At 37.8% G+C, this 19,232-nt stretch overlaps 1 protein-coding gene across 2 annotated transcripts in view; it reads right to left on the minus strand.

The window, feature by feature from the left end:
• LOC112992369 (sorting nexin-24) overlaps window positions 1-19,232 on the minus strand; it is an 87,283-nt gene that overhangs the window by 3,254 nt on the left and 64,797 nt on the right. For both annotated transcript variants that reach the window (XM_026115375.2, XM_026115377.2), the window contains 3 exons: window positions 4,792-4,886; window positions 3,096-3,128; window positions 2,159-2,223 (listed from right to left, as the gene is read on the minus strand). In XM_026115375.2, coding sequence (XP_025971160.1) covers window positions 2,159-2,223; window positions 3,096-3,128; window positions 4,792-4,886 — 193 coding nt within the window. The remainder of the gene's footprint in view (window positions 1-2,158; window positions 2,224-3,095; window positions 3,129-4,791; window positions 4,887-19,232) is intronic.

The following is a 19,232-nucleotide window of genomic DNA, read 5'->3' on the forward strand; positions in this document are numbered from 1 at the left end:
AATTCAAGCCAATGCTAAAATGCAAAAAGCCAAGGCAGTGTAAAAGCTTTGCTTCTTTATAACCAGACTGAGCCAACACAGAATAACCTCCATACTTATGGCTTGATTTCCCCCCCACCTTTTTATTTTGTTTTTTAAGACTTAAACTCACATTCTAATTTATATTGATTCATAAAAGTTAAAAAAAAATAACTTGCAAGTGAATTTGGTTTTTTTAGGGTCTTCCAAATACAAGGAAAAATATTCACCTGCTGTATGAAATTCTAAACGCTATGTGTCAAAGCCAAAAAAAGCCTTGGCAAAGGCCTGAAAAGCCCTTTGTTTTAGATGTCATTAACTAAAGTTGTTTAATATTTAAACATGTCACGCATTACAAGTGGCATTTATCTTTGATCCAAAGTAAAGCACTGCTTAAAAGGAGCAGTTATAAAATTCATTATAAAGTTCCTAACGAATTCAATATAAGGAAGCTTAGGCATGCTCAGAGTACACATTAGGGAAGAAAGAAATACTGTCGCAGAACTGCCAAATCTTGAAAAGTCGTCATACAGAAAAACCTTACGTGTGTGTTGGAAACTAAGCACTATCTTCATGCTTCAGGCTAACTGTACATAAATTCCACTTTTTCTCTCTCTAGAATAGAGAGGAATAGCATGAAATGAAATGATGTTGACCATTTACATCCTACTCTGGAGGAATCCAAGTTAGTAATTAAAAGGGATGTTAAACTTTATTAAGAGTGAGGCACACAACGTTACTAACTCTAAGTATTAGCATCACAGCACAGTGCAAACTTTTAGACAGAAGTAACTGCACAGATGTGCCTACGTTAGTGGTGTAGTTTGGGTCAGCAGTGACCTTGTGAGGTGACTCTGCTCACTGGGCTTTGGTCTCGTGTTCTGCCCTCCAGCCTCAAAGGGGCATTCAGCCACCTGGCCAGACTAGAGCTAATCCAAAGTGTAAAAACAAGTGAACAAGCAAAAAACCCTGGAATGTATCTAGCGTGGACCTCGGTGAAGCAGGACCTCTGCACCGACTGTTTCACTCTAGACCTGGGACTTCAGGTTCAGTAGGACTCCAGGGCTCGATCCTGTTGGGCCACATTGCTTGCTAATGAGGACAGAGCCTGCAAGAAAGGCTAACCTTCTCAAAATACATGATCCCAGTCCCTGTGGCTTTGATGGAAACCTTGAAAACGTGGAGGAAGTACACATCACTGGCTCAGAAACTAAAAGCAAACACCTGTCCTTTCCCCAAATTACTCTCAGAAGTGCCATGATTTTCAAGGCAGCTCAAGAACCTGACTCTCGATTTCAACCCACAGCATTTTGTAAAATCAAGCAAAACCGCACATTTAAACATCTTAATTTACAGTTCTGGGAGAAAATTTTCCTATGGAATTGTATTTGAACATATAAAAAACCTAAAACCAAACATTTTTAACACAAAATGTAGTAGAAGTAACAGTTCTACCAAGTAAAATGACAAATCCAGGTAGAAAGCACTACTAGAAATAGTATTTTCTCCACATATTTAATTCTAGAAAGAAGACAGAAAATAAGCTCTCTGAATTAATAATGCAAAGAAAGGAGAACTTTTTTAAAAAAAAGAAAAGAAAAAAGGTTGATAATAAGCTATTTCAAACACTCTTTTGAAGCATGTATTAAAAGTATAAATATCCAGTGAACTCATCAATTAAAGTATACATTCTTTTTTTTTTCTAAAGCACTCTAGAGGTTATAAATGATAAGAAATAGTAATAATAGAAATGGAAATACAAACACACTCACAGTAGATCGACTGGTGTTTAGGGAAAAAGCACTTACAAAGGACTGGGCCTCTTAGTTCAAATGCTTCAGGCAAAACAGCCCAGAGGGTCAACAACAAAAAAAAGAAAAGCAATGTTCTTAGTCTTTTGATTTGAATTCTCAGTAGATTTGACTGAGAAAACAACTGGGGGAAAAATTCCATCCTTTTATAAATCATCCATCCCACTTAGGGTTTTAACAGTCTCTTACGTAAGAACTATTGCTTTATTGACATGTTATTAGATTTTGAACCGGTGTCGTTTTACTAGGCCCGTATTAATAATAATGTGGTTTATGTGGTGCAGGGTCAGATCAGTAAAGCACTGTTAACAGATGACAGGTTTGATTACCGTTGGCTTTAGGCAAGACATATGGATCCCTTAGGAACAGCAGCACAGGCTGGTGGGACAGTTTGCTGGAAAGGTCAAGAACAGGGATGTCAGTATCAAGGGACAGTAAACAGAATATTCTACAAACTAGCTTTGATAAAGCGAGGTGATCAAGCTGCTCGAGAGTAGTGTCAGCGCGTCTCAGCATGCCGCGGCTGTCAAGAGGAGCAGACCCCATTTCCAGGGAGCAATGCTCGCCGCTCCTCAGCCCCAAAGTGAAACCATCAATGTGAAATCTGAGGTAAACAGGTCGCGTCGTTGGAGGGGCAGCCTGCAGCCAGCTCTGGGTCTTCCTCACCCCGTCTGCGCTGTGGTACACAGCGTAATGCAGGCTACCTCACAAGGCTATTTAAGACCAGTGTCCACAGTCTCCAGGCCATTGAACAGACTGGAAATTTCATGCTGTTCTTCCATCTGCCTGTCGCACACCTGACCCAGTGGGAGGAAGCCCTTGGCAGCGCGTTACACAGCTGTCTCCCATGGGGCTTGGGCAACGGGAACCCTCAGCTCTTTCTGCTCCGCTGTCTACATACGCTTGCAAAGTCATGCGACCAAATACATACAGAGCTCTACCAAATGCGTAGGAGAAAACCCAAACCCCTAATTCCTTCTGATAAATCTTGCTACAAACAATACACTACAACGAGTAGAAACGCTCAGGGACACTGTCCTACTACGGTTTTGTAAGAACTTTCTCGATACAAGATGCACGCTCACTTCATACTACAAATGGATCTATTAAGCTGATGAAATCAGCCACAATATTTAACAAAGATATCTAGTTTTAAGGCTAAACTATTGATATTTTGACAACTGCAAGGAACGAATACAGGAAACACCAATAATTTCAAGTAGTTTATTAACCTAACAACCTAGAAAGAATAGAAATCAAGCTCACCTTGATTCTTCTGATTCTGTTTCATCAAAAGAGCTGCAATTAAAGTGAGAGGAAACTTTGATTACAATAAAATTAACTTCATAAGGAAAAAAAAAAGTCCTTTAACAACCACCAAAGGGAGCATCCTTTTTCTGGTCAGTGACTGCATAATGCAACATGATTAAATGAATGTGGGAGACCTTATCATTTTGCAACCACTGCTTGGAAGTGACATTCAGCAATCCATTTCACTATAATAAATTTGCATGCATACATATCTATCTATATATGCAGTGATAGGATACAATTCCACTAAGGGTATTGGTTGACATCATTAACTACAAGCGAAAACTACAAGTCTGCTAGCTTGTCCCTAGATCACTAAAAATTGAATATTTAAATTTGGGGTTTTTTGGACAGTAAGGACTGAACATTTATAGTTTCATTCAACTGCTGAGAATGGCATGACTGACAATATTACACAGACTGCACATGGTGTATATTTGCTATGATATGAACACTCTCAAAGCCATTGTATAAGGGTGTTGTAAGTAGAATAATTCCTGCAGATCTTTAACATTAGCTGTCCTAAAAGTGAACAATAATTTCCAAACTTGATCTTACAACCCACTTTTGAAACAACAATGCCAAAAGTCTGCGGAAAAATCATGGCCTGTGATGTAGACCTAAATTACCCTTTGCAAGGCTACCCATTTAAGGAGGTAGAAAATAACTTAAAACTGTGCTGAATTTTTTTTGCATTCTTGCATCCTACCGAAAGGCAAATGCAGATGTACTCCCATGTGAGAAAAACCAGACCTTCCCTCCAACCTGTTCTCAGTTCTCTGTACGCCAGACCAGAAGCACAATGGTGGAGGGACCACTCTGGGCCCTAGACAGCTCTAAGTTAAGGAGGGCCTCAAAATCACTTACAGCGTCTTCAGCTCTCCTCCTGAGTGCGAGTTCTCTGCTGTTAATGCCCAGAAACTCCCCCAAAGCAGGAAAGGGCCACATCGCTTTCTTGGGAACAAGTTCTGACAACACTGCTGGACTTCCCAACTATGTCAGCTTGTCTAGTAAAAGAGATTGTTCTCCTTACAAACGTTACACCTGCAGAATACAGGAGTTTCTGGTTACACTATTTTGGGAATTTCTGTTATCCTTACACTAATCATAACCATACTCGGTTTCCTTTCTTCCGCCCTGATCAAGAACCCTTCCCAGGGGAAGGGCAACATGGCCATTGAGGCAGATGCCAACAAAGAGATGAAAGACACCATTTCCAAACATACGTGGGGGGGGGGGGGGTCATAAAGATGGTCACAGAATAAATTTCCCTCATCCAAATACTAATAACCAGAAAACACACACACACAAATGCTTTTCATGCAATTGTAGTGAGTGTTTATGAATATCTTTGAAAATTCCTTTCAATAGATACTCTCAAGATCTACAAAAAAAATGTATTCTCCTCATCTAAACTCTCCTTTGCTTTCCAAGAATATTACATTAAATCTCACTTCTCTCTTTGAACAGACTGAATTTATTTTACCACCTTTTGGGGATATATAAACATACTTAACATGAACCTAATGCCCATTTATTTTACTGTGTAAGAGTTGGCAGCAAGACCATTTTAAGTCAATGCAATTGCATCAGCACTGAATGGATATGGGCCTTTTGGCCTCAATATGTTTTTCAGTAAATGAGAGCTTACCCACAACTTTCTGCTTTTGGCAGGGTAGGTACATGGCGAACATTTAGGAAATCAAGAAATATTTTAGGGAGTTCTTCATTTTCTAAAATGACTGTCTGTAATAAAGAAAAGGGACAATAAGAAAACCAAGATTTTTTCATATTTTAAATATCACACAGTTCTCAACCTACTAAAACACTTCTCACTTGCAACACTGTTCAATTCTTCTCCAGTCTTTTTTTTACTTATTATGGACTGCTTCATTTCAATTGGGAAACCCCAATTCTTAATGAATCACATAAAACCATTCGGCTCATGCTACTACATTCTTAGACCATGGGAGATATTTTCACCTACATCACCAGTGACAAGTTTGATGCATCTCAAGCAGAGGTGTCTGATTCTGAAACTAAGGTACTGGCACAGTCATTTGTGAATAAAATTCTGTTTGTGTAAAACATAAAATAAAGCACCTACAGTTCAGTGCTTTCACATACACCTCCCAGAAGATTCCTGTCTGGCACATCAGGGGAGAAAGGAAGTCTCCAGTTTGTACAATTTTATTAATGCATGCCTTAGTAAATGCTAACAAGGCAAACTGCTTGCTTGGCTTGACAGATCAGCTTACAATGTACTCCTTACACCTACGCTGTGATCCCTAACAACAAAGCTCTCACCAAGGAGCCGCTGTCTCTCTAGACCCGCCACGTTCTTCCATAGCAATAATAGCTAGACTCCATTCTCGTTTCTTTTTTTACTGATGAGATGATTTTATAATTTTGAGTAAATTAATTAGCAGTACCCTTACTTAAAAATACATAGCAAGTAAACGAGATGATTAGGCACATATCTGTCATGAAAGAATGAGTTTTAAAGAAAAAGATAGATCTCTGACAGTTTTACAGAAGCAGCTCCAGAATCATTGCTGATCTTTAATTTTCACAGAAGACAGACTAAACAGTTCATAAATTCAACCAATGACTCATCTGAGAGATTCAGCCCCTATTTACTTGTTCATGCTGCTATACAGTCTGATAGCACACGTTAGATCTATGTAGTTGAGTACAGTGCTTCACAGACAAATGAAAGCCACAAGCTCTTCCCTGAATAGCTTTCCTTCATACAGGCCTGATCTTAGACTGAACATATGTATGGAAGAAGCTTTACTAAATTCATAAATAACTGATTAAACAAAACTGCTTGCACAAGTAAAACTATCCACATAAAGAAGCAGCAAGACTGGTAATAGTTCCTCTGCTTACATTCAGGAGATAACTTATTCCTGCATGCGTATTCTTTCACATCGTAGCATCGCTAGGAAGATGCAGTAGTATGTGGAGGATAATAGAATCACAAAAATATTTAGGTTGGAAGAGACCTGTAGAGGTAACCTAGTCCAATCTGTTCAAATCAGTCTAACTCCAAGGTTCAGTAGCAAACAGCTTGGTTATTTGCATATTTAAAACCCAGTTAGTGTGCCAATTACCTAAAATATAGACAGAATTAGAGAGAGAAATACATTTTAAAACAAAGATATTTGGGATTCAGTTTCTTTTTTTTATGCTGTGTTCCCAGCTCTGAATTCAGGGTTGACATTTCTTCAACAACAGCTGAGGTCATCACTAACAAGTTGAAAAAAGAAAGAACAGGCAAAAGAGTGCAGCTTCTCAACTGTTCTACTGTAGATTTTAAAGGCTACATCAGCTCCTACGGAAGAAACGGGAAGGTCTGAAATGTTGGCAAGTGTTAAGCCTTTCAGTTCCCCTCTATATGAGGATGCTGCATTACATGCCACCTCATTTGCATTCTGTAAAATCAGCACTCCGCTGCTGCAAAATTCATCTTGTTCTGCATTCAAGATATGCATAAAAGGAAGGATAGAGGGGGATGCATATTCAGAGGGTGTGTGAATCGCATAACAACACGAATGATTTGTTCAAACAAAACCACCTCACTAATAATATGCAATGGAGAACCACTAAAAAGTTGTATAAAGATGTTTAAGGGCATCCCACACTTGTGTGCAACCTCATACTTCTTGACAGCTTCTTCCAAAAACTGAGTTGCTGGCTGAGGCTGCTGAGCAGAATAGCGATGATGGGGGAAGAACAGAAAGATACATCACTGTATAAAAAGAAATAGCCCTGACAATGCTAACAAACCTATTTGTTGCTACTTCCACTCACTCCAGATGAATATCTCATTATGCTGTGCACCAAGTCAACCCAATCCCCCACTAACCAGCTATAAGGCCTGCCCTGATTTTAGCAGAGAAATTTTAATAAAAGATTTAAGGAAATAGCATTTATTTCAGGGTCCTCTTTAAGTAGCTTGTTAATTGTTAATACCTCTACGTGGCGATCAGTAAACTTGAAAATGTAGAGTTTGCAAAAAAGCAAAAGCAATTTTGCACAGCACTGTATTTTGCACCCTGCCTCTGCTAATGTGGAATTCTGTCATTTCCAGAATTTCATGAAGGGAGGTATGATTGCATTGAACATAGGAAGATTTTCCCATTAATGTAATGTGATGTTCATTTTAAGGAATTAAAAAAAATAAATGAAGCCACAGGTTAATTATACTAATTCAGGGTCAAATTATCTGCCTCCATAGGCTTCAATGGAAAAGGGCCAGCAGATAATCCAGCCCTTCAATTTACACACTAGAAAATGAAGGAAAAGAGAAAACACTTGGGGACAACAAAAGAACAGTCACACTGCATTAGTTGTGTATGTCTAGCCACATTTCCTACCTCTAGTAGTGGCCCAAAGTGGACATGAGGGGAAAAACAGAAGTAATCTCAAATTCATATTCTTTCATTCAATAAATACTCTTAAATTAGAAAGAAAAGCGATCATAACTGGTTTAATTTACTTAGAACAAGGGATATCACCACAGATTTTTGACCACTGACTAAAAACTTGAAGAAACGCATATTTTGCAAACTCCATCTTTAAATAACAGCTGAGCAGAAAATGAACCAGCAGGTGAATCTCTAAGCCGCTATCTATTACTTGTGATGCAGTGCGCTCAAACGTAGCCTTTGTTCAAGTGAAAAAATGACATTGCCTTGTAAACACGACTACTGCCTACAATGTTCTGCAGCAAGGAACTTAGAAGATATATTTTCCAAGAAATGAAAACTCACAGTTAGCCTATTAGTAACGTGTTTTTCCAGTGCATCTGAATTCTACCAAGATCATAGTAATGAGTTTCAAATGCGGGTCCCCAGAGTGCTAAATAGGCTAATTTAAGAAAAAAGAACATAGCATGCATATTTCCTTCCTAAAATAAAAAAAAGAACTAAAACACCTAACACAGCCCCTAGCAAGTGATTTGGGAAGTGACTCCAGAAACACATTTTTCAAACTCATTGATTTCAGCTGAACTAAGAGCATAAGCACCATATTTTCTTAAAAAATCGTAAAGGGTGTTTATCCGTTACTGTCACACTTTAATGAACTACTGCATGCTTCAGAAAAAAGAAACCACAAGGGAACGCCTGATGTTTACATCAGCAGAAATGTCTTTTTCATTGAAAGGGTGCAATTATTATTATGTAACACAAATCACTAAAATCCCAATTTTTCTACCTTATCAGTTTCATAAAATCATGTTCCCTAAGGATGTCATTGATTAGTTGCACATGTTCTTTCAGTGACATCCGAAATACTTAATTGTAGGTTATCTTTTCTCCTTCAGCCAGTAAAATATAGCCGCAAAATTGCAAAGGGACTTGTTCTGCCTTAACCTTAGCTAGATGCCATCATGCAGTGGAAAACAGTGCTAAAATATCACAGGATAATGCTCTCCAACAAGGGAGACATATAAACAGCATAATGATTTCCCACGAGTTTCCTTTTTAGAAAATTGTCACTAAAGCCAGGGTAAATGGTGACATATCTTCACAGAGGACACTGCGAAATCGAACACTGGCATTCTAGTTAGGTCCAAACCTACTCATCAGCCAATTATAACAGTAACTGAACATCTTGCTGAAAACTTGAGCAAGACTACTTTGCTAACCTTAGGAGATCATGCCACAGGAATGCCTTGTTTTCAGGGAATTCTTTTTATTATTGTTGTTTTTTTAAAAAATGATTTAAAAATTCCTTTCTTATGATCATCTATCATACTTTCTCAAGGCTACTGGAACACCCGTCAGTGAGGGAGAGAAATGAGAGTGGGGAGCTAAGTTATAAGTTTTTTTTTTTTGTTTTTTTTTGTTTTTTTTTTTTTAAGAGTCCTTGCAGCCTTTTCCATTCAATCTGGTTCAGTTTGAAATGCCGTACTGTTAGGGTGAAAAAGTTCATGACAGTTTTTCCTCTCTTCAGAGGGAAAGATGCTTCACAATACCTAATTCAATGGTGCAGCTAAAAATGGGGGAGAAGAAAATCAATACGTTCCAGCTACAGTAAGTAGGCTGGAGTGTCAGTCTCCACCGGGACCAAAACCCACATCTTTTAGAACGCTTTAGAGTCTATATTCTTCTATTAACCTGCTTTCCTGCTGCTGCTTTACACAGTCCCAGGAAATGATAAAAAGGTTAGCAAAAGAACATATTAACTAAAATCCAAGTAGAGTAAATGAAGGTAGCAGACTTTTGAGAGCAAGCTTTCCTTTTTCTAAAAAAGTAATAGCAGATACAGTATAATGCTTTATATTACTCAGTGCGAGGAACAATGAAGAAACTTGCTCTTCTTCTTCAGTGAGAATGTTGGCACATTATCAACAAGGAGTATTTCTAAATATATCACTTAAATTATCACAGTAAGGGCTCTCCACTTTCCATTACCACCGGAAAGGTTGGCCGACACATGAATTTGTAAGAACAAAAGAAGTATCAACTAAACTCTGCATATGGACACATGAAGTATGAAAATACACACACAGTAAAACAGATATGATGCCATACAAAAAGTACCAGCTAGCTAATGCCGCCAGATCACACACCAGGGGAAAGTCAACAGAGTGTATGTGTGGGGGGTATCATCCATACAGGGGAGCTTCAAAAGAAACAAGATGTTGACAGTATTATATGCCAAAACACTCTCAACAAAGATCCATAAGATATTACCTGAAAGTTAATGACAGCAATAATAGCAATAGAAATGAAAGGCTGGACTTTGTGTAAAGTCGCAAATGTAAAATAAGTAAATAAATTGAAGGAATCTGCACCCCCAAACCTCAAGACTGGAGAATAGTAGAAAAATTCCCACATCAACTATCAAACCAATTTATTATACTTTTGGTGAACTTGAGCTCACCAGATACCTCCTGTGTGACAAATACTTCTTTCATACCATTCTCAAGCTCCACAGAGAATAATGATGGTCCAGCAGTCATTTAAAGATATGCATAAAAGTTGATGGCAGTGACTATAAGCGATTACCATTTTCACTTAAGCCTTACCTAACCTAATTTTAGAGCACTTGACTCACTTCGATTTAAAAATACTACCAATTAAGTTTTGAGGTAGTAAGTACTTTAGTTAGAGGGTTACTTAATTACAGATTTACAGTTCCATTTTACGCTTAACTAAGTGGATTGATTTGAGGCCAACTATAACCCATCAGATGTGAAAAATAGAACAAAACAACAAAATTCAACAAAATATTACAAAAAAAATTTGGAAAACCGTGAACATAATGAGGTGGAAGCAAACAGTGAATCTCTCTTCATAGAAAAGTGGGAAACTAGCCCTTGAGAGATTAGAAACAAAGTGCAAGAGACCACATTTCCTTTGCAAAACAAGAATTAAAGGCAGAGGCAGTCAATACAGTTTCCTGAGACACTGCTCAAAGGATTGGAGGATAAGACAAAGCTGCAACCAAAATGAAAAAAATCAACAGAGCCAAAGGAAAAGAAGAGAAGCAGAAAGGCAGTATGAATTAATGCTATGCAAGAAACTTGGCAGGAACAAGAAAGGCTTTTAAAAATAATTAACAGGAAAAGGCAGTACACTAAGGAAGCAGATCCATTAATGACAAAGACACCAAAATAAACGTTGATTTTAAAATGGCTGAACAGAAGTGGTTTTTAAAAGTCAGTGGACCACTAGGACAATGAACAATTAACAGGTAATTAAGACTACGTCAATAATGCTGCTGATACCAAGCAGGTGGAGGAGTGCTTTAGACAATAATACATACAAATCAGTAGATCCAGCAGATACACATTCTAGGATGTGAAAGAAATTAGGTAGTTACGCCTGAAAGGTCTTAGAGTACAGGGAGAAACAGTTTGGAAGAAAGCTACTGCGTTAAGTCTAAAGAAACAAACAAAGTAAAAAAAACCCCATAGGTAAAAGCAGAAGAAATTTAAACTTGCAGCACTATTTTCTAATCTTAAAGGAGCTAAACATATAAGCACATACAAATAAGTGGTAATAAAAGAAAATTATTCAGGTTGCAAATTAGGACACCCGGAAAGTCTGGAAACCAGTGCGTTTGTGGTTCTCACGCAATCAGATACTGCTCTCTTCCCATGTTGATCTTTGTGCATTAGGCGGAGGTCTAACTGGAAAACAAAACTATGCAGCAGTATCTGAGCAGGTAATTAAAGACACCCTCATAAATGCATACTCTAATGCAAATAAAGCTGTTACTGGAAATGTCAGTACTAGATTTTCCAAACTTTCAAGGTTTTTTTTTTTTTTTAATCCTAAGAATGTTGCTCTAAATTTGGGGGTTTAGTGCCTGTTCCTGTTTTTCCAGTAAGTGGTAACCCTTGCAGCATTTCTCACTGCCAGATTTAAACTCTGAATCCTCAGCATTAAATCACATACTCCTTTTTTTTTGGGGGGGGGGGGGGGGGATCCTCATCAGAGGATGTCTCTAATTGAAGTCATGAAATACACAGAAGGGCGTTTGCTTCATTCGCTCAGTAACAAGTCAGCAGGACCACACAATACTCCTCCAAAGGACCTTGCAGAAGAAACTGCGGAAGCAAAGCGTTGTGTAACGCATTGCTCATGGCTGCTTCCAAACCTGAGGACTGAACCACAGCAAACACTGATTTTGAAAAAGACTACCAGGAGAGATCTGGGGATTTACAACCTGGCAAGTTGGTACTGGGCAAATTAGTACTGAAACCCCTGAAGAGACAACCAAGCTCACAGATAAAGGTGACCCTGTTGATTGAGCCGATCTGCATTTCCAGCAGGCTTATTTTAACAAAGTCCCTCACCCAAGGCTTTAAGGGAAACCAGGCAGACATGGTGCTTCCAAAGGTAAAAAAAACTAGTTAGAAGTGAAGCATAGCATAGGAGTACACAGCCCATGCTTGCAGCAGAGTGATGTTACCAGTGGCACTGCTCACAGATCTGTGTGGGACTGATGCTGTTCAATGCATTAACAAACAACATGGAAAATGAACTTAGCAATGAGGTAACAAAATTTGCCAACAATACCAACTATTTAGTATTGTAAAGAGAAAGGTCAACTGTGAAGAAATGCAGAAACATCTTACAAGACTCAATAATGGGAGATGGAATGGTACTTGAAATTCAGTGAGACAAGTGTAAAGTGATGCATATACCGAAAAAAGTAACATATGCAGTGATGGGTTCTGGGCTGAGCATTAGTGATCAGAGGACTGAAGCGCTGAGGGTTTCAATAGATCCATGAAAATATAAACTTAGCAGCAATTAAAAAAGCAAACAAAAAGGTTATTAGAAATTATTAGAAAAGGAATCAATAAGTTATTAGAAGTTATTAGAAAAATGTTATTAACTATTATTAAAAAAAGATTAGAAATTGTTAAAAAGGAAATCAAAATAAAAGGGAGAACATAACGCTGTTCTCTAATTTCCTGGTTTGCTCACTACTTTGAACAACATGTGTCATTCCAATCCTTAAAAAAGGATACCGTGGAGCTGGAACAGGTTCAAAGAAGGACAACGAGGACTACCCAAAGCACGGGACGAGTTCCAGATTAAAAAAAAAACAACAACAAAAATAAGTGAGAGCTTTTCAGGCTGAAAAAGATGGCTGGAGGAGAGGAGAGATGTATTTCAGGCCCTGTGAGCAGGCAGCAGTCCTGGCTGCAGGCACTGAAGCGGCAGGGGCGATACAGGGATGATGATCCAACCCTTCTCCCTCACTCTCGGCTGTGAGAAGTCTCACTTTAGAAACAGGCCCATTAAAGATGTGTAAAGCCAAATAAAATTATCACAAAGTGAAGATAAAACAGAAGGGAGTTAATGGAAGGCAACAAATATTTTAAGAGATCTTAAAACATCACTTTGAAACAAATAGCACTCATTTTCTTTAAGCTGTATTGAATAAAAATTATCTGAGAGAAAATACACCTCTGCATGGGAACTAAAAGTGAAAGAAAAGGGTTTTTTTAAATTTACTAAATGTTTTAAGTAGACAGGCTGTACCATATGTTAAAATAATTCACACTTCATTGAAAAACACAATTCCGTAGAGAATATTTTAGCTGCAGAATAACTACAGTGTTTTGTAAGTATTTTCATGTTTAACTTTTAGACATTAAAATATATTCAGAATATCACTCTCTTTCTTGCTCATAATTATGCTGCACTTCAAAGAGGGGTTTGCAAAAATTGTCACCTGTTTTTGTACAGAATGTTTTTTTCCTCCACTGACATATTTCCTTTGTACTACATTTACAGTGCCTGTAAATGATCGTTAACAAAGAGGAAACCTATGAATAAGCGTGAAGAAACCGCTACACTTAAAGAAGGACGCTGCACCTCACTATTTGCAGAGCAGAGAGGCAAGTGCAGCCGAGGGCTCCGCCAGCACTCAGAGCAAGAGGAGCCGCTCTGCAGCGCCCCGACCCGCTCCGACCCCCCCGGAGGCACCCTCTGGGCGAGCCCATTTGAGTGCGCTACAACCCAGCCCACTCTGTTAAGAGGCGGATGTTGGACTGGGTGTTGGATTTTTTGGCCGAACAACATGGTTTTGGTCAAATAAAACAGCTTCAAACAAACTGAAGAAGCCCACAAAAATCCTAAAGCATTTAAAGCCCCAAGAAAGACTTAAGAACAGCCCTGAAATAGCATTTCTATTTGTTTTTTTACTCCTCAAGAAAGATGTCTCAGAGCTCTAATTCATATTGTTGGTTTTGCTGGGAACAAGGAAAGGGCCAGGCGGTGGATTAAGACTGATGAAGTGAGCTATGAAAACAGTCTTGCTCTCTGCAAGAATGACAGTTTCATGCAAATGTCATGTCAAAAATCTAGAAACCATCCTCTTCCAAAGACGATTTCCTCACGTACGTTGTTCGTGTAAGGCACTGTAACAAAAATGCTATTCGACTTTACAATAACTTTTCTTGTTTTGTCTCCCTGATATTTTCTTGTCAGAGGTTCTGGGTCAGAGTAAACTCTTGAGAAATGATCCGATGTTCCCTTTGAAACTAATTAGACTAAGCAGCAGGTACCCACTCCAGAGTCCGAACGGGAGAATGCAAAAAGCACAGGGACTTCACGGCACTTGGGGTTAACGAACTCATTGTGTCATTTTTGCAGAGGTAAAGAAGGGGCAACCTAACTGACCAAATATATTTAGACTTGCACGCATCAAAAAAAAAAAAAAACTTTTTGGAGACACGGTAGCCCATTCAGCAAAAAATGTGTTCTCAAACAAGAACTCTAGGCTATTTTGTTAGAATCTGCAATGTTGGAAGAGTAATGGTAAGGAAATGTCTATGATTAACTTTACAAACATGGAAGCTCACATCAAATTTAATTGGCTTTTAAAAGAAAATACACTAATACATGTTGCATCTACAAGACACTTACTTATCTTTAGCAGCAAAACCAAGGAAAAAATCTGTTTTATTTTTTGCTGAATAATTAGTATCTTAACAATTTACTCTGTGATACCCTAATTCTGGAGTTAAATGAGGTGGCTGCTTACCCAAGGGCAAAGCAGCACAAAATAAGTTTCAATCACTTGTAAACTCAGAAATGAGAGAAATAGATAGTTTGAGGAAAACAGAAGTCAGTTGTAACAGTATAGACAGACATCACAGGAATGGAACAAAAATATATTTAATTTGTGAAAACAACTGATTTTCTCGTAGAACCATCATAACACAGAAAATCCCCTTTAGAAACATACAGCTTTTTCAGATCTTAATAAATTAACTTCTGTTTATAATAATCCTTATGTTTAAAACATTTCCCTAGCCCCACAGGAGAGTAAGACACAAACAAATTATAACAATGCAGTAATGCTGCTCTGACAGTATTAGCCATTGATTCAAACACATCTGTTTTCTGAAAAAAATCACCAAGGTTTGTTCTCTTCAAATTTTTATTTATTTATTTTACAATTTTCTACTTTGGATTCAAGCAAAGAATCAGACAATCTCTTCATACTTCTTTATGCTACAGAAGTATTTGAAACAAGTGTCTGAGAGTTAGTGACATCTTACTATTTGGGCATTATAAAAACTTAGCATTTCACAAATTAAACAAGTAAGTTGGAAGCTATATCAAAGAACAACAGAAGCTCAAACAGATGAAGCAGGACATATTTTAACAGTAACATGCACATTCAAATTAAATTTTTGATATGTAAGTATGCTGTGAGAATTGTCAGGAGTCATAATTCACTGATTATTTACACTGAAAAGGAACAGAATATAAATGACACAAAGGAGAGCAAGACAGTTATAACGGAGTAAATTATTTTGTTTTTCCAAACACTATCAGAGCAGGGAGATACTCAAGACAGAACAGTAACCAATACAAAATGAGCAGCAAACCCTTCCAGCAATAGAAGCCACTGCAGAACACTCAGAGGGACAAGGAAGATTTTAATATTTGATATTCACGTTCTCAAAATATTTAGCTGGTCCAATTTTGCCAGCCAGAAGCTGAGTTTGTTAACCCTCATGCTACCACACTTGCGGATCTTGTGGGATGAGTCATTTCTGTGTTAGAGCAGCCTGATGGAAGACTGCTCTGCACTTTGTAGCTGCAGCACTGTACCTACCACTCCTGCTGGAAGCAAGCCTTTCGAGTAGCTAGATAAAGTGCTTTCTTCTAAAACAACCATCCCTGTATTCCTGTGCTCTTTTTACTGGAACTGCCTCTTTTACAATGTATTTTTGCTTACCTACATTTCACTAAAATCTGTTAAGTGATTGAAGATTTCTCTCAGTAGTATTTTAGTGCCAAAATGCTGCATCAAATACCCTTCTGAGCAAACTTTCAGAAAAGGCTCTTTTCATCTCCCCCCAACGTTACAGGAGAGATCAGATGGAGAATGATCAAATTTCTCACTCATCAGTGAAACCAGCTGTTTGCAGAGTCCAGCCCAGCATACTGCAGTGTGATTTTGTCCTGCTCAGGAGTCAACTGTCTTTACACATGTAGGAAAAACTATGAATAGATAAAAATTAAAGTAGCTAAGAGCTGTGGTGTAAATTCTGTGACACCGAGTTCTGGATGCTTTCTACAGTCCTAAGTAGTTGCCTGTTCATGAATTCAATCTGCAGTGGATATCATTTTTAGTAGGAATTAATGCTTTCAGAAATGCCAAAACTAGGGAAAGTAACTCTCCCTTCCTCTGCAAGCATACAGACCCTGCTTTTTGTTTGCACAGGGCCAGTAGCATAAGTTGGAAGGTTTTCCTTGTTTTCCCTTTAAAAAAATTATGAAGAAACTGTCCTTCCTTTTTCACTCCCACCACCCCAGCAAAAAAACTCTCCTCTCTTTCAGCAAAATGAGCACGCCTTGTTACAAGCTGCTCTGTAACTATAGGAGCAAATCAATAGCAGCTGAATGCCATCTGCTTCGGGCAGCAGAACAGCACCAAAAGTGTGAGCAATGCATCTTCCCTTATTGAAAGGTTATTTTATGCAAGTAAACAATTCATCGTCTTCTTGCACGCTTGATGCTCATTTACCACTTTTGATCAATAAAATATGCAAAACAACAAAAAAATTGAATCCTAAGAGTAGTTCTGATGCCAGTGTGATAGTTAATCAATATCAGGTCTCTGTTCAGTAAGGCAGGCAGTAGGGTAACTCTCTATTGTATGAACCCTGGAAATGTGTGGAAATGTGTCTTGTTGCCTCTAAAATACAATAGGAGAGTGAGAAACACAACTTTTATCCTGCAAATTAAAAAAGGAGAATGAAACAGGATGCATTATTTTAATTACAATTTTTTCCTTCGCTGTGCAAAGGGTATTGTGTCAGCGCGTCCAATAATTTGCTGCAACAAAGAACCTGCTGTAATGCTGTTGATAGAGCTATACTATCATTTAACACAGCTATTTAGTTAAATCATAGCCATTACAAGGCATGCTTTGGACAGCAACCCACTCTGTTTCTTTCTAAAAAGCCACTCTACCTTATTAAGTCTTGGTTTGCAATGTATTCATGTTTCAGGTGAACTCAGTTTTTCTGTTAAAAACAAACTGCTATGGGAATTTCTTTTGCACAGTGTTTCTTTTAGTCAGACCACAAACTGCCTTATTACATTAAGCCTCCTGACAATTGATTCAAGTAGAATACTTCTCTCCCAACAAAGAAAACAACATCATTTTATAGATATTGCAGAACAAACCCTCCAATTCAAACTGGTTCCTAAAATAATACAAAGTACTTAAAATGACTCAACAAAGGCTCTCTAATCTAGTGGACTATATATCCTAATATTAAAAAAAACAAAAAAACTGTTTAGATGAGAAAAATATTTGCAAAATATACCACAAAAATAAAGCTGCAAAATGAGTTGCACACTGTATGCTCTGATCCCCATTTATATCAAATTTTATTCATTCTTTTTTCCTGCTTGTTTACAGAAGCACAATTATCCAGGTTTCCGGCTTTCATTCACTTTTGGTTCCCTGAACTGCAAGAAAGCTTTGGCACACTTCTGTAAAAGGATATTTTATGTGGAGTTTCCATTTAAGAGAATTAACAAGGCTTTTTTTTTTTTTTTTAATTAAAGAATGTATTTTCTATATATTTGCAAAGCAGAGACACTTCCCAATGCACTGGCCATGAACTTTCCAGGAAAGATTTACGACAAGCAACCTAAACAATACTGCATAAAAAAAAGAAATTCGTAATCAAAATGAAACTGTTAGAACCAAACACTAACTTTCATTCAAAAAGCAGCACTCATATATAGGAGAGAAAGAAAATCTCTCATCAGTTGTTCAGTTCTCATAATTCTTACAAAAACAAGACAACTGGATGGACCCATCTATAAATCAACTTGTATAGAATTTTTAATTGGTAATTAACTGGTAATTAATAAAGCCAATATTTGCAGATATGAAAACAGACTTTCTTAAACGTCACCTGACTGACCAACCAACCAAATTTAATGCAAGACTGAGTGTAAGGTTCGTTTAAATCTGAGAATTACAGCTGATTTGTGAGCAACATTTCAAATTTTCTCTCTTATAATTCTGCACAAATTCAAACATTTGTAGCTATATCTGGCAGCCCCCTGTTCTATTTCCTGAGCTTGGATCAAGCTCTTTCTGTCTGCCTTCTACACAAAAGCATATAAGCCCATACGAACCTCAATATTTAATCACATTTATAGAAACCAAAACAGTTTTGATCAAATTAATAATACAGAACATGGTAAAGAAAGTGCAGTAGCTTTGAGTCAATGACCCAACTAGCAGCAAGGGTATAATTTAAAGTCAGAAATTTCCAGTGCATGCACCGTTAGCCACAGTGAACCTGTTACTGCTCTAAAGGGAATTGTTTGCCTCTTATTAGATTTTCTACAGCACAGCCATAAGTGATAAATGTACTGCTGTACTCACTGTCAAGTTAATCAATGCTGCCAAAGTTTTGTTGACCTAACAGTAATCCATAAAGTGAGCGGCATTTTCTCTATCCCTATGACATCTCAGTCCTCAGTGGAGATACAAATCTTACAGCAGCATCTTTAAAAAAATGGAAAAACAAAGCAAAGCAAAGCGGGGTGGGGGGAGGATATTTTCAAAATTCTGTCTTCAAATTAGCAGACTGTGTGAGAATTCCCTGTTTCTCCGAGAAATTGTTTCAAAATGAAAGCCACACAATGGATTCAGTTTGATGGTTAAAATACTAACAAATGGATAACTTCACAGAGGATAAATCCTTGCCTATAAAAAGAACGCAAAAAACAGCTTCAGGAGTCTTGCAAAGAAATGGCTGTGTTTTAGAGCACAGTTTGCTTGTGACTCTAGATTAGCGCACTGGTCCAAACAGAGCCCAGTGCAGCAATTTTGAGGATGGTAATGTGAAAACAATAATAAAAATCAACTTCCAAAACTCGTCTGGTGCTACATATGGCTGTAATTCACAATCCGTGAAAGGCATCACCACCACAAAGACAAAAAAAAAAGTCACGAAACAGTCCCTGGCAGAAAGAGGTGCTTTATAAACAAACTGCTGCCATGCTCTCACAAGCAATTATAGACATATGAAATATGAATTGCCATTGATTTTTCTTCTAGAGGTCA

This window comes from Dromaius novaehollandiae, chromosome Z, assembly GCF_036370855.1.
Source record: "Dromaius novaehollandiae isolate bDroNov1 chromosome Z, bDroNov1.hap1, whole genome shotgun sequence".
NCBI classification, from domain to species: Eukaryota; Metazoa; Chordata; class Aves; order Casuariiformes; family Dromaiidae; genus Dromaius; species Dromaius novaehollandiae.